This window comes from Xenopus laevis, chromosome 6L (assembly GCF_017654675.1).
Source record: "Xenopus laevis strain J_2021 chromosome 6L, Xenopus_laevis_v10.1, whole genome shotgun sequence".
Taxonomy (NCBI): domain Eukaryota; kingdom Metazoa; phylum Chordata; class Amphibia; order Anura; family Pipidae; genus Xenopus; species Xenopus laevis.
Genome location: NC_054381.1, coordinates 147,404,584 through 147,419,831, shown reverse-complemented (window position 1 = coordinate 147,419,831; position 15,248 = coordinate 147,404,584). Strand labels below are relative to the sequence as shown.

General features: G+C 40.1%; 1 protein-coding gene across 1 annotated transcript in view; it reads left to right on the top strand.

Annotated features, from left to right (window-relative positions):
* The window catches only part of eif3h.L (eukaryotic translation initiation factor 3 subunit H L homeolog), a 122,577-nt gene extending 115,442 nt beyond the window's left edge, over positions 1-7,135 (top strand). The window contains exons 7-8 of the mRNA XM_018268221.2: positions 1,498-1,630; positions 5,640-7,135. Coding sequence (XP_018123710.1) covers positions 1,498-1,630; positions 5,640-5,737 — 231 coding nt within the window. The 3' untranslated portion in view covers positions 5,738-7,135. The remainder of the gene's footprint in view (positions 1-1,497; positions 1,631-5,639) is intronic.
* The last annotated feature ends 8,113 nt before the right edge of the window (positions 7,136-15,248 follow it).

Here is a 15,248-nt window from a genome sequence, read left to right as displayed (position 1 = left end):
TTTCACAGTCTTCTGCAGCTTTTATTAAAGGATAAGTAAACCTAAAAAATAAGTGAATGCAAAATTGATGAGGGAGCTATTCTAAGCACTTTTGCAATGTACATTCATTATTTATTTTTAATTCCAAGATATCAGATTCATGAACTGTTAACATCAATGAATTTTGTTACAGCAGCGCCACCTGCTGGTCATTTCTGACCAGTCTGACCACAAAGTAGTCGAGGAAGTTGTCAGGAGAAAGAAAGAGGCTGCTCTGATGTTTTTCTGGTTAGGAAAGATTTGAGAAAGGTTTCTAATTTTTTTCCTAACCAGAAGAACATCAGAGCAGCCTCTTTGTTTCTCCTGACAACTTCCTTGACTACTTGGTGCTCAGACTGGTCAGAAAATAACCAGCAGATGGCGCTGTTGTAACAATTCATTGGTATTAACAGTACATGCAACCTTTAATATCTTGGAATTAAAAAAAACTCTTTACTGAATGTACATGGCAAAAGTGCTCATCAATCTTATGTTCACTTATTTGTAAGGTTTACTTATCCTTTAAGTCTGTATTTAATATGAATAGGTATTTGTCGGCACAAATCTCTTGTTTTTGGGGTGCATAGGGATCATGTACCCTTAAATAAATATAAAAGAAAGATATGCACTATGTTAAGCTCTACTGACCACCTCTTGAGATTGGTACCGATTGTAACCACTGTAGTATGTTTAGGGCTTACCAGGGTTTGTGGGGCTAGTGTTCTCATGGTATGGCTCACCTTTTATTTCTTTTTACCCTCCACCCACACAGTAATTAAATAGGACATTTTCAACACAGATGTATTGGATCTTAGTTTGGAGTCTGGTATTTGCTCTATTAAAGGGGTGGTTCACCTTTAACTTAACTTTTAGTATGTTATAGAATGGCTATTTTTAGCAGCTTTTCAATTGGTCTTCGTTTGTTTTATAGTTCTTGCGTTATTTGCCGCCGTCTTTTGACTCTTTCCGGTTTTCCAATGGAGGTCACTGACCCGTTCTAAAAATAAATGCTCTGTAAAGCTACACATTTTATTCATCTTCATATTCAGGCCTCTCCTATTCATATTCCAGTCTCTTTTTCAAATCAATGCATGGTTTCTAGTCTAATTTGGACCCTAGTTACCAGACTACTGCAAATAGCCACTGGCAAGCTGCTGAATAAAAAGCTAAATAACTCAAAAACCGCAAATAAAAAATGAAATCCAATTGCAAATTCTCACAATATCACTCTCTGCATCATACTAAAAGTTTATTTAAAGGCGGACAACCCCTTTAAAGGAGAACTAAAGCCTAAAAATCGATATAGCTAGAAATGCTTTATTTTATGTGACAAATTTACTTTACCAGCCTAAATGTTCAGTTTCTCTAAAACAATAATGATGCAGGCCTTCAAAACTGGATCTCCCCATCTTGGATTATGTTTGGGCACCTTTGTTACGTTAATAATTACACAATTTCTTGTATCCATCCCATCTGCAGTACACACAAAGGAGACAGCAAGAAAACCTACAGCGCCAGAGCCGCGGAGAGACCCCTTTGCCGGAGGAAGATGTCAGCAAGATGTTTAAGCCCCCTATGCCTCCTTCCAGAATGGATTCCCTTCTTATTGCAGGTAATGGGGGATACTGGCCAGTGACCATGTCTTTAAAACTTTTTCTTTAAAGAGGTACCGCGGATGTATTTTTAACTGTAACCACTGTTTGTCAGTCACACAAATAATCGCCACTGTGTAGAACACTTCCAAGATCCAGTTAATAAGCTATGAGCCATTACCGGAGATAAAATACACTGAGAAAAAGTTCCAAAAACCAAAGCACATTGTGATGTTTGTGCTCAGATAAAGCCCATGTATAAAATCAGTATCATGATGATGAGCATGTGTATCCATGGTTATAGTCATACCAAATGTGGAAGAAGAGCTCAAAGAACAATCATGCAGAGTAAAATGGGATTCTTTATTCCAACAGACGTAAAAACGTACCCACACAATTAGACCTAACATGACTGAAACAGCATATAGATTGGGAGTTCTTAACCTATTTCAAATTATGGTGGGGAAGCTGCTTTGCGGCCCAAGACAATGGTTTAGAATTTACTATACACCTTATTTTAGAGGAGAGATTTCATATAATTATAACCCTAATTTGGTTATGGCCTCTTTAAATAGCAATTAATCCTCCCTTACGTAGAAGCAGTGCTGTTTAATTAGACAGAGCCGGAAGTATGCCCAGGATGTGGATCCATAGCACTTAAAGGACTAAACACCTTCGGCGCTAAAATCCCTCCCCCCCCTGGACAAATGCCCCTAAATTGCTACTTACCCCTCGGCGCAGGTCCTGTCCATGGAGTTCACAGGCGCCATCTTCTCCCGTGCAGTCTTCTTCCTGGATTGCCCTGCGTTTGTCGGCGCAGTAGGAGTATTTGCCGGTTCAGCTCTACTGCGCATGCACCGAAAGTCACAAAGTTTTCCGATTTCTTTTATCGGAAACTTTGTGACTTTCGGCGCATGCACAGTAGAGCTGAAACGGCAAATACTCCTACTGCGCATGTGCCGCCAAACGCCGGGAAATCCAAGAAGAAGACGCACGGGAGAAGATGGCGCCTGTGAACTCCATGGACAGGATCTGCGCCGAGGGGTAAGTAGCAACTTAGGGGCATTTGTCCAGGGGGAAGGGAGGTAAGCCAGGAGGGAGGGGGGAGCAACACAGGGGAGGGGGGGAGGGGGGGAGGGATTTTAGCGCCGAAGGGGTTGACATCTCCTTTAAGCAATTATTAACCCCAAAGATATTATAGTAAAACAGATCTTAAATTTAACATTAGATGATATGTTTTAGTGCATTCTTAAAATGTACTGTATATGTCCCCTTTAATTAAAGTTTCCCTATTTTTGCTGGGCATTTCACTTTATTAACGGGGACAGAGACCCTCCCTAAACAACATGGGGACCTAATTTTGGCGTCCTGACATATAGCTTAATCATCATTTATAAAGATCATGGTAATTATACTCTGTTTACCAGCGACTTCCATCCTACGGAGCAGTGAGAGTGTTAAGGAAAGAAATGAGTGAGATCAGGACAATTATAGGGAACAGAACTCGCTATTGACTTGGTCCCAACCATTCAGGGATATGCTTAGGGGCATTTCTTTTTAATGTTGTCCCACCTGTCGAGGGCTCAGGTGACTAGTGGGCTAATAACTGGGAACCCCTGGGGGAAGCCAATTTAATTTCTTAACTGATCCAAACCACTGTATCATGTACAATCTCATGTGTAACATTAACTTGTTTATTCCAAATTCACCGTATTAACCCAGACGGCCTCCCTACAAGTGGCCTTTTACCTGCCATGCAAAATGCCTGTGCCACAATATAAAGTCTCCTGCCCGCTGCCAGCACCCCGCTGAACCACCAACCAGTTCCTTGTTAGACGGCATTCAAGAATTCCAGCCTAATTGTTAAATAAAATTCAGAAAATCATTCTTGCGTGTAGGTAAAATCAGAACAAAGCTTTCTGGATTTATTCCGACTACCCTTTAGTAAAACCATGCGGTGAGAGCCTGACATCTGTTTATTCCTCTCTACCCTTCTCTTTCCCACAAAAGCAAAGATCTCTGGCTGAATGTCTGTGGTTTCAGGTCCGAATCTTGGCTGCGTGTCTCCCCCAACTTCATTTAGAGTAATGGATACGCATGTTGCAGATTTTTTTATATTTTGGTGCATTAACCTCTTGTGCAACAATGTCACTGTTCATTACAAGGAAAGTGAAAATTGACTGCCACTCAATTATTTTTTTTCGTGACTTTGTGGAAGCAAATCCAGGACGAAACCCAGAAACTGTTTTATTAGAGCAGTCGTTTTCCCCCTCCAGCATTGTTTTTTTTTTTTTTAAAGGCGGCACGAGAAGAACTGTTTGAGATAAGCAAATTAAATTGCTTACACATGATACCCTGTAAGGTCCTGGATTCATTTTCTACTTGGATGGCCCTGGAGTTGCGCAAAATATTTTTCTTTCTTTATTTTATAAGCAATTTACATTCAGTCCCAATAAACACAAAACCGATTTCAGCTACAGAGAATCTCATACCCAGGTGTTTCTCAATATAGCCTGCGTTTCATGTAGCGAGGAGGCTCTCCAAAGCAGTGCGTGAATAAATCAATTACTTTCCTGTAATTACATTATGCATTTACATGGCAGCTTCAGAGAAAGTGAGACAAACCGCACAGATTAAACCACTGTATCTGTGCATTATTTTGGGCATTGGCTGGGCGGAAGCTAACGTAGCTACTACACCTACTCGGTTCAACTGTTTGAGAAGGGGAAGAATTTTATGAATTAAAAGTTTTGTTTTATTGTGAGTTTGCCCAGAGTTCTAGTAAGAAATTCAGCCAAGATTCGGCCTTTGTCGGCCAAGATTCGGCCTTTGTCGGCCAAGATTCGGCCTTTGTCGGCCAAGATTCGGCCTTTGTCGGCCAAGATTCGGCCTTTGTCGGCCAAGATTCGGCCTTTGTCGGCCAAGATTCGGCCTTTGTCGGCCAAGATTCGGCCTTTGTCGGCCAAGATTCGGCCTTTGTCGGCCAAGATTCGGCCTTTGTCGGCCAAGATTCAGCAGGATTCGGCCAAGATTCAGCAGGATTCGGCCAAACGGAATTCTAATTTGCATATGTAAATGTGGGTTGGGAAGGGAAATCATGTGACTTTTTCGTCACAAAACAAAGTTAAAAAAACCCCCAAATTACGACTTTTTTCTTTCCTGACCCTAATTTGCATATGTAAATTTGGATTCGGTTTAGTTTTTGTCCAAATCTTTCACAAAGGATTTGGGGATTCGGCCGAATCCCAAATATTGGTTTCGGTGCGTCCCTAGTTCTAGTACAGGTATGGGGCCTTTTATCCATAATGCTTGGGACGTGAGGTTTTCCGGATTAAAAGGGGACCCTGCCTGGTTTTCCAAATAACGACTGTCTTGACCTGGGCAGCCCTTCTGAAAATCGGGCTGTCTGGGACAAAACCGGACGGGTGGCAACTCTATACCCGATCTGCTGCAGGATTGTTGGGAACTCTCTCTCTCTCGCTATCTGATGTACCAGAGCCTATTTTGAATCCCAGACCTGGATACCCACAATGGAGTGTTGAGGCCAGTTGATGAACCCATGGGAGTGGCTGAACACATAGGGCTGGTGTTGTCGAGCTGTTATTTGTGGTTTCTGCCTACGATGGCATGCACAACACTAATTGGGCTGGTGCTCACCTTTAAATTAACGATTAGTATAATGTAGACAATGATATTCTGACATGATTTTGATATTTTTCTTCAGTTTTTCTTATTTTGGTGATTTTGCTTTTGTTCATCATCTCTCCAGTTTCGAAGTTTAGCATCTCTCTGGTTGCTAAGGTCCAAGTTGCCTTAAAAACCAGATCGTGAAATGAATGACCGACTGGTATAAATTTTGCTTTTCGATTTTTGAATAACCACATTTTTATATAAATTCAGAATATTTTAGATGATGTTAATGTGAAGTGTTTGTTCCATACAGCGAGCCTGGGGCCAGCCCGTGTTATGATTTTATGTCCTATTACCAATGATTATGTCTAATGTGAGAACTGTTTTTCTATTTCACAGGTCAAATTAACACTTACATCCAGCACATCAAGGGGTTCACCTCGCAAAACCTCGGCAAGCTTTTCATGGCCGAAGCGATGCAGGATCAGACCAACTGACGCTCCAGCTAATGCGACTTTTTACAAACCCATCGCCTGCATTTGTGCCACGTGGTTTTTGTGGTTTTCGATGTATTACCAAGTGAAATATAAATACATTTTAACATCTCCGATTTCTATCTTTTGGTTGGCTTGTCTGTTTTGGTGCAATTAAAATTGAGGATAGAAGATGTGTTGTTTAAAGGAGAATTCAACCCTAGCGTTAAAAAAAACAAACAAAAAAAACCATACCCCCCCCACCCTACATAGACCTCCCTCCCCCCCAGCCTAAGAGTTACCCTGGGCAAATGCCCCTAATGTTTTACTTACCCCTCGGTGCAGATTGAGGAATGTTCACAAGCTCCATCTTCGTCTCTTCGAAAATCTACTGAATGAGACCGGCATGTCGGCGCATGCGCAATTGTAGCAATTTTCTGTTCCACGACAACTGCGCATGTGCCTAAACTCATCAAAATTGGCGAAGCTTCATTACGAAGATTACCAAAACGGCTGAAGATGGTGCCCGTGAACTCTGATGCACCGAGAGGTAAGTAATACGTTAGGGGTATTTGCCCGGGGTAACACTTGGGCTGGAGGGAGGGGGTCTGTGTAGGGTAGGGAGGTAGGGGTTTTGTAACTTTAGGGGTTAGTTCTCCTTTAATAGAGCCAAACAAAAACACACTGTAATTCAAGATCCGCTGGTAATACACATGCTGCAAGCAGCCAGAGCACTCATCCCCAAAAATTGGAAAGAATCTCATCCCTACACCCTAAAAAAATGGCAACAATAGGTATAGACTGTTGATGTAATACATTGCATACACCCCCCTCCTTTTTATAACCTCTGTACCCCAAGAAAACTATAAATAAAGCTTTAAAAAAAAATGTAAAAAAGCAGCGGGCTGAGAATGGTGTGTGTTCAGGTTGAAGCATAGCCTCTTCTCTTGAATGAGATTGGACAATTAAAATGCACCAAATTGTGCCGTAGCAGGGAGAAAAAAAAGATGAGTTAAAATTTCCAATTGTTTGGATAATCTGCAATGCTATAAAATACAGGATGTAAACATTAAATTGATAGTTGAATGGTATTGAGCAGCTGCTCTAATTGAATTTGGCTTATTTACAGGAGAAGTATAAAGGAGAAGCTGTAGGATAATAAAGGAACAGTAACACCTAAAAAGTGTTTTCAAGTAATAAAAATGTAATGTACTAATTGAAGTAATTAAAGGGATAGTCATGGAAAAACATGTATTTTTTTTACAAAACACATTAGTTACTAGCACTCCTCCAACAGAATCTGGCATTGAAATCTGTTTTGTTGTTTTTTAATTTAATTGTGAAATGTGATGTCTTGTTTAGACGTGTTTCTCAGGTACCCTCAGTCATGTAACTTTGTGCTCTAATAAACCTTAGTCTCTATTTACCGTTGGAGTGACATCACCGCCCTCCCTCACCCCCCCTCCCACAGCAGCCCTTCAGCAGAACAATGGGACAGCAATACGATTAACTCCCTGACACTTGCATTGCTAAAAATGCACCTAGTGATCGATATGAGATAAGCACTCTGTAGTGAAAATCCAAGTCCGGCTAACCCAGGTTGAAACTCCTTCAGTTACATTGAGTAGAAAAAACAATAGATTATCTGAAAGCAGTTCCATTATGAAGTGGAGGCTCTTAAATTGAACAGAATGGTGATTAACTGCTCAGAGCAGTACAATTTGTTCTGGCAAATTGACTCCACCGGTATCTTTGATTAACGTTTCAGTTTATTAAAGCACTTTCTTTACAACGAGGAACGTGTTAATAAATTAGATCCTTCTGGATTCTTTATTTCAGTCCTTGATAATGGTCTCGTATTTGACTGATATATAAATGTCATTGGTATAATAAGTACAGGAATGGGAAAAGTTATCCAGAATACTTGTGACCTGGTGTTTTCCAGATAATGGATCTTTCCGTAATTTGGATCGTCATACCTTAAGTCTACTAGAAAATCGTAATAAACATAAAATAAACCCAATAGGCTGGTTTTGCTTCCAATAAGGATTAATTATATCTTAGTTGGGATCAAGTACAAGCTACTGTTTTATTATTACAGTGAAAAAGGAAATCCTTTTTAAAAATTTGGATAAAATGGAGTTTATGAGAAGTAAATTCGGAATTCTCTTGATCCCATACAATAACAATACATTTGTAGCCTTACGGTGTATTTGTTTTTTTAGATGAGGTCAGTGACCCCCGTTTGAAAGCTGGAAAGAGAACTAATTAAAAACTATAAAGAATTAAAAGTAACATCCAACTGAAAAGTTGCTTATAATTGGCCATTCTACAACATGCCAAAAGTTAACTTAAAGGTGAACTACCCCTTTGAAAAAATTATAATAGAATCTGTCATAAAAAATATTACTATTATTTGGATAAAATGGGAGTCTATAGTTGGCCATAGATGAATCATCGAACGATCAGACTTTCCCATCTCCTGACCTGCCACTAACCAGATCAGATATTTGCGTCTATGGCCATCTTAAGGGAGATTGCCATCTTGTAATTTTGTGCTTTCTGGATAATGGGTTTCGGGATTACATTTAACTTTACATTTATATTTTTTGTGTATTCCGCTGTTACTGTGTCTTTAGTTGTGCCTATAAACAAGTAAATTGTATTTCTAGGTTTGCACCAAAACCATAAATTTGGATTTAAAACATTTAGCCAAATCTAAACTCTAATTTAAATACCGTATATACTCGAGTATAAGCCGTCCCGAGTATAAGCCGAGGTACCTAATTTTACCTCCAAAAACTGGGAAAGCTTATTGACTCGAGTATAAGCCTAGGGTGAGAAATGCAGCAGCTTCTGGTAAGTTTCAATCAAAAAATTGAGGGTTTCTGCACCCATTGGAGACTATTCTTGGACGCCGGCAACTATTCTTAGACGCCTGCGACCGTTTTTGCACTTGACCCGAGTATAAGCTGAGGTAGAGTTTTTCAGCATATTTTGGGGGCTGAAAAACTCTGCTTATACTCGAGTATATACGGTACCTACAATGTTTTGCATCAGTTATAGGCATACAAGTTTAAGTCACATGGGTTTGGATATGTTTAGGCTGATTACTTTGAATGCTGCTGAATTTACATCCTGCAAAAAGTGCTTGAATTGGGCAGAATCCTGGAATTGGTGTATCTGATGGTTTTTTTTTTTTTTTAATAGTAGGTCCTGTTTCTTTAATGTTAAGGTCAACCACAGTTGTTCATTGTACAGCAAGTCACCCGTTTATTTCCAGAGTTAAAATTGATATTCTGCAGTGTGTCACGATGAGTCAAAGTTCCTCCAGAATCGGTGCACAGTGCTGGATTTGGAGATGGGAAATCATCATGGAATCCCATGTTGTTAGACATAATGTAAAAAATATTTCATGAACACATTGGTGTACAGCCTTAAACATTTTGTGCTTCCATTGCACCTAATCCTACGCCTAAAGCCTATGCACACTTAAAGGAGAACTAAAGCTTAACTAAAGAAGTAGCTAGAAATGTACATTGTTTTGTGCTTCTGTACCAGCCCAAGGCAACCACAGCCCTTTAGCAGTAAAGATCTGTGTCTCCAAAGATGCCCCAGTAGCTCCCCATCTTCTTTTCTGCTGATTCACTGCACATGCTCTCATACCTCCCTACTGTCCCGTTTTTAGGGGGACAGTCCCTCTTTTGACAGCTCAACCTGCAGTCCCTCATTTGTACTAGAAAGTCCCGTTTTTTTTCTGCACTGAACAGGCAGAAATAGAAACAAAGTTTCTAACTTAATTGGCTTATGGCAGAGAGCCCAGAATAGCCACAGCAGAAGGTAATACACATTTGTAACAATTTTTAGATAAGCAAATAAGTAATTGTAAAAATATAAGATAACCGGTCCCTTCGGAGAAGTTAGATTTACAGCTTAAAGGGCAATTCACCTTCATTAGCAAAACTGTAGTCAGAGTGATACCTGGAGAGAACAAGCGAGTCAGATCATTTGTTCGTTATTCCCTATGGTTTTAGGAAGGGTCAAGCTCCATCCAAGAGGATGATAAATTCTTGGATTATAGATGCTATTGCTAAAGCGTACAATACGGCACAGCAAAACCAGTGCGATTAGCATCAGAATTTAATAATCAGCCCTGTAGCATCAGCTTATATTACAGGGGAAGCTCATTTTCTGCTGGATAATTAGTGACGAGCCCTAAGCTTAGCTTCTCAACAGCTGCTCAGAGCCCCCTGAGCATGTGAGTGTCACAGACACTTTCCAAGATGGTGACCCCCCTGTGACAAGTTTGAAGTCCTGGGTCATTGCTGCTATTGACAAGCTGAAACTTTAGGCTGGTGCAATAAGTACAGTATATAAAATATGGCATTTTAGCCACATTCATTTTTAGGGTTTAGTTCCCATTAAAGACCTTCACAGGCTTTTTCATGGTGGTGCCTGTGCTACTGTAGCTTAATACAGTCTGTGCTCCAGCCATTCACTTTGACCTGCACATGTAAGACGTTCATGCTTCCAGTCGACCCAGTCTTGTGTTTCTTGAAATAATCCGAAACATTCTGTGGAGGTATACATACACTCCTGTAACCAAAGTGACCTGTGCTTTGTCCTAGTGATTCGCTCACCACTAAATCAACCTTTAATCTATAATATCAAATATATATCCCAGTGACATGTGCATTCCATATTAACACTTCACTGTACAACTCCAGTGACAAGTGCAAATTACTTTCCATTTCCATACAAACTGTCCATTCACTGTGCAACACTACCCTAAAAATATCTCACTATACACAATCTAAATAACTTTCCCTTTTTTGTTTTTTTTCATACCAAACGCTGTTCTAGTGCCTAAATTCTCTATTGGATACAAAGCTCCAAACAGAGAGATGTAACAACTGGCAATGATAAATGTGACTAAGTGGAGCTCCATTCAGCGCTTCTCCACTTCTGTTTGTAAGGCACTGTAATATCCATTGTTTCTTATCTGCACTTGTCATGTAACAATATTCCATAAACAATCCAACTGGACTCCGCAATCCATCATCCATTCTTTCACTAGTACTGCACTCAAAGGCACCGACACGGTCGTGGGGAATGAGAAAAACTTTTCTCCTTCCCAGATCTTCATGATCAGGGTTCTACGGGTTTTTCGTATGCCTCTGCGTGGGGTTGATTTCCAGTCATGGACAAACGTGAGACAAATGGAATGGTAATGTACATTGTGTGTGCGACTGAAGTAGGCAGGGAAAACGGATAATCCCTTGTTGACATTTATATGCCTCCTGTACTGCGTCGAGAATCCGAATTTCCAATTTCTCTGTCTCTTTTGATTTGCTCTCACAGATCTCTGGCTCATGTCGAGTGCCAACGGGAATGCTTTGAAAGGAGAGTTACCTGTTAAACCATTTATAGACTGAAAAGAACAGGTAGACCTTGTATTCCAACGCTACGGCTGCTCGGTGGTCGGTTTAAGGGGGTTTATGACAAGAAGAGAAAGCTGTGGATTTAGACAATAATAATGTCAAGAGCCATTCGTTTGTTAAAGGAAAACTATACCCCCCGAACAATGTAGGTCTCTATTAAAAGATACTGTGTAAAACAGCTCATATGTAAAACCCTGCTTCATGTAAATGAACCATTAAAATAATAATATACTTTTTTAGTAGTATGTGCCATTGGGTAATCATAAATAGAAAATTGCCATTTTAAAAAATAAGGGCCGCCCCCTGAGATCGTAAGATTCACTGTACACACATACAAACCACATGTAAGGTCACATGAGCCAATTAACAGACAGAGTTCTGCCTTTTGCTTCCTCACTTCTTCCTGTTACAGTTAGTGTTGTAGTATTTCTGGTCAGGTGATCTCTCAGGCAGCACAGATAGAGTCACGAAATGGTGGTTCAAGGCAAGAGATGTAAAAGGGCAATATTTATGTAAATATATATTCCAGTTTGGTAAGATTCTTTAATATGTCATTCAATTTGATACAAACTATCTGTTGCTTAAGTATTCATTTTGGGGGTATAGTTTTCCTTTAACAGCCAAATAGAAGGAACATCTTTAACCAGAGCATCCCAAGCTATGATTTCCCTCCCATCTAGATCTAAAAAGGAAAGGGAAAGCTAAAGCCCAGTGATATCTATGGGCCAATTTATTAGCATTTGTAATTTTGTCGTTTCTAAAATCAAACTTTTTAGAACTAAAAATCATGGCTTTAATTAGGGATGCACCGAATCCAGGATTCAGTATGAGATTCGGCCTTTTTCAGCAGGATTCGAATTTGGACAAAACCTTCTGCCAGGCCGAACAGAATCCGAATCCTAATTTGCATATACAAATTAGGGGAGGGAAATCGCATGACTTTTTGTTATAAAACAAGGAAGTAAAAAATGTTTTCCCCTTCGCGAAGGATTCGGGGGTACGGTTGAATCCAAAATAGTGGATTTGGTGCATCCCTAAATTTAAAGGAGAAGGAAAGGCAAAACATAAATGCTTTCCTACATTAAGACTGGTGTACAGATAACTCACTGCAGGTTTCGAAAGTTGTCTGCCTGCTGGTATGTGGAAGCATGAGCGCTCTGCGTAGCCTGGCGTGTGTGACTCGGGTGACGTCACTGAATCTGCAGGTGTCTTCCTCCCTGCTGCCAGAGGCAGCCTTGAGGCGTGTAGAGCAAAATTTCTGTTCTTTGCGCATGTCTTAGGGCTCTGCTTTTTCCCTATGTTGATGACACGCATGCAAATTCGGCTATGCGTGTCATCATTGACCCCAAACACCACGCCCCCCAGCCCATCAGATCATTAGCGTCTCAGTACTAAGTAGACGCAGAGGCATAAATGATTGCAGTATACTGGGGACAGCAAGCAATGATTTTCGGTGCGCAGCGAGTGGACAATATATATAATAAAAAGCTTGTGGTGTGCAGCGATGGGAAAATATTCGCTCCTGGGGTCAAGGCTTTTTTTTCCCGCACATGCGCAACAAGGAGAATGAGGCAGAGGGAAGCTTCCTGTACTTTACAAACATGGCGCCTGTGTTATTACAAATGCGACCAGAACAACAAGACGGATTTCAAACGATAGGATTGGCCTGGGTAAGTTAAAACTTTAGCGATTTAGGAAATATTGAGGAGTACATTAGAGGTAGATAGGTGATGTTTTTTGCCTTTCCTTCTCCTTTAATTACGCAAAAACCCATACGTTTTTTATTTATTAAAGAAATTGTTCAACCTTTGAGCTAACGTTTAGTAATATGTAGAGAGTGATATTCTGAGACCATTTGCAATTTTACAATTTGAATTTTCTCTTATTTGTGGTTTTTTGAGTTCAGCTTTTTATTCAGCAGCTCTCCAGTTTGCAATTTCAGCAGTCTGGTTGCTAAGATCTAAATTACTTTAGCGACCATACATTGATATGAATGAGAGACTGGAATATGAATAGGAGAGGCCTGAATAGAAAGATAAGTAATAAAAAGTAGCAATAACAATACATTTGTTGCCTTACAGTGCATTGTTTTTGGACGAGGTCCATTTGAAAGCTGGGAAGAGTCAGAAGAAGACAGCAAATAATTTAAAAAAATACTATAAAAAAAAAACAATTGAAAAGTTGCTTCGAATTAGCTATTTTATAAAATACTAAAAGTTAACTTACAGGTGAATCACCCCTTTAAGTGTAAAAACCACAAAAACTCATGTAGAAGCCAAAGGGAGGTGTCCTTAGTAAATTGTGAAATGTTTATTTTTGTGTTTCTGGATTTTTTTTTCACTTGTAATTGCACAAAAATGACTTTTTGAGATTTGTATTCCTTCATCGTAATTTTTTTCCTTTGTGCTTTTTAGATTTGGATTTCTTAATAAATAAGCAAACATGTGAGCTATTCAAAAATGTGAATGTGAGTGGGCAGTGGTTGAAAGAAAAAAACCTCTAATATTACACAAATCCAAATTTTGATATATAGGTCACTTGTGTTTTTATATCATTTGTGATGTAACAGAGAGAGGCTCTTCTACCATATATTTCCACATAACTGTACTTTGTGATGAGCTAAAGTGACAAATGAGCAAAAATATCCTGTGACTCCAAAATTTCATATTTTAAAATATTTACATGTGGATCCCCAAAGTTCTCTGACTTGCGCGTTTCGTACCAAAAGGTACTTAATCACAGCCTAGTCACAGGATATTTTCAATGATTGGAATATTTGCCCTTTGGTTCGGAGGGTTTATCCATGTTTTCTTCGGCTCTTACCTTTGGTTCGGACGGTTTATCCATGTTTTCTTCGGCTCTTAGGGATGCACCGAATCCAAGATTCGGTACGGGATTCTGCCTTTTTCGGCAGGATTTGGCGAATCCTAATATGCATATGCAAATTAGGGGCGGAGAGGGAAATCACATGACTTTTTGTCATAAAACAAGGAAGTAAAAATGTTTTCCCCTTCCCACCCCTAATTAGGATTCGGATGCAGTTCGGTATTCCGATCAATCTTTCGCGAAGGATTCGGGGGTTCAGCCGAATCCAAAATAGTGGATTCAGGGGCATCCCTTCTTATAATATATGCTTCCCATTATTAAGGATATTTATCCGGTATTGTGAGCCTGACCTGACGTTGGACAACCAAAGGGAAACTTCAACTCAAAACATTTCTTTTTTTAAATGTTCTATGGCGGATTAAAACCGGTGTTATCTGAAAAGCTTCATTTCTTGTGCCAAATGAAAAGAACATCACTGCGTCAGATTCCATTGTCTGTAGGACTCTCCATCTCGTGTGTGTGTGCGAATGTAGGAAACTTGTTAACTAGATGCAAAAAAAGGAAAAGAAATCTGATTGATTAGCAGTTTCCCGTTGAGCTTGCTGCTGGATTATTTACTTTCAACATTAATGGATAACTACTGCCTGCCTTCCCAACGTCTGGAACGTTTCAGCAGCTTTGTGGAGTCCATCAATCTCCACTCCATCTCTGTAGTAGCAATGCCACCAGCTGAGCTGCCCATGATCTAGCGATAGTTAAAGAAGTGGAGACAGACTGACTTGGATGACTGTGAAGCAAGCGCCTTTGGGTTTGCCGGTCTCGTAATAACGTCAGCCTCACCAGGGGGACATTTCTTCTTCTTCATCGCTGAATGTAATTACATGCAATGATGTAGGTGTGGGACTCCTTAACAGGCAGGGGTATCACTCACAGCTTATGGATATGCAGCTTAGATATTCTGGCTTTAAAACTCTCATCTGGGTAAATCAATTTTCCTTTTGACTTCAGGGATCTTCCCCAGTTATAAAGCAGCTCCCTTTCCCTTGTAAGTATCAGAGAAATCCAATTGCAGGGCATTCTGTCATTTGAAGTGCTGGGAGGTCACCATGGGGCATTGGCTAAAACTCAAGCATTTTACGTCTCAGAGTGGAGTAAAAAGGAAGCCCAGGTTTCTCTGCTATTATCAGGCAGACGTGTCTTGGCTACAGCAAGGTTTTCCTATCAAGGCCGGATCGTCTGATTCAGACTCCACATGCACCAAATGTAAA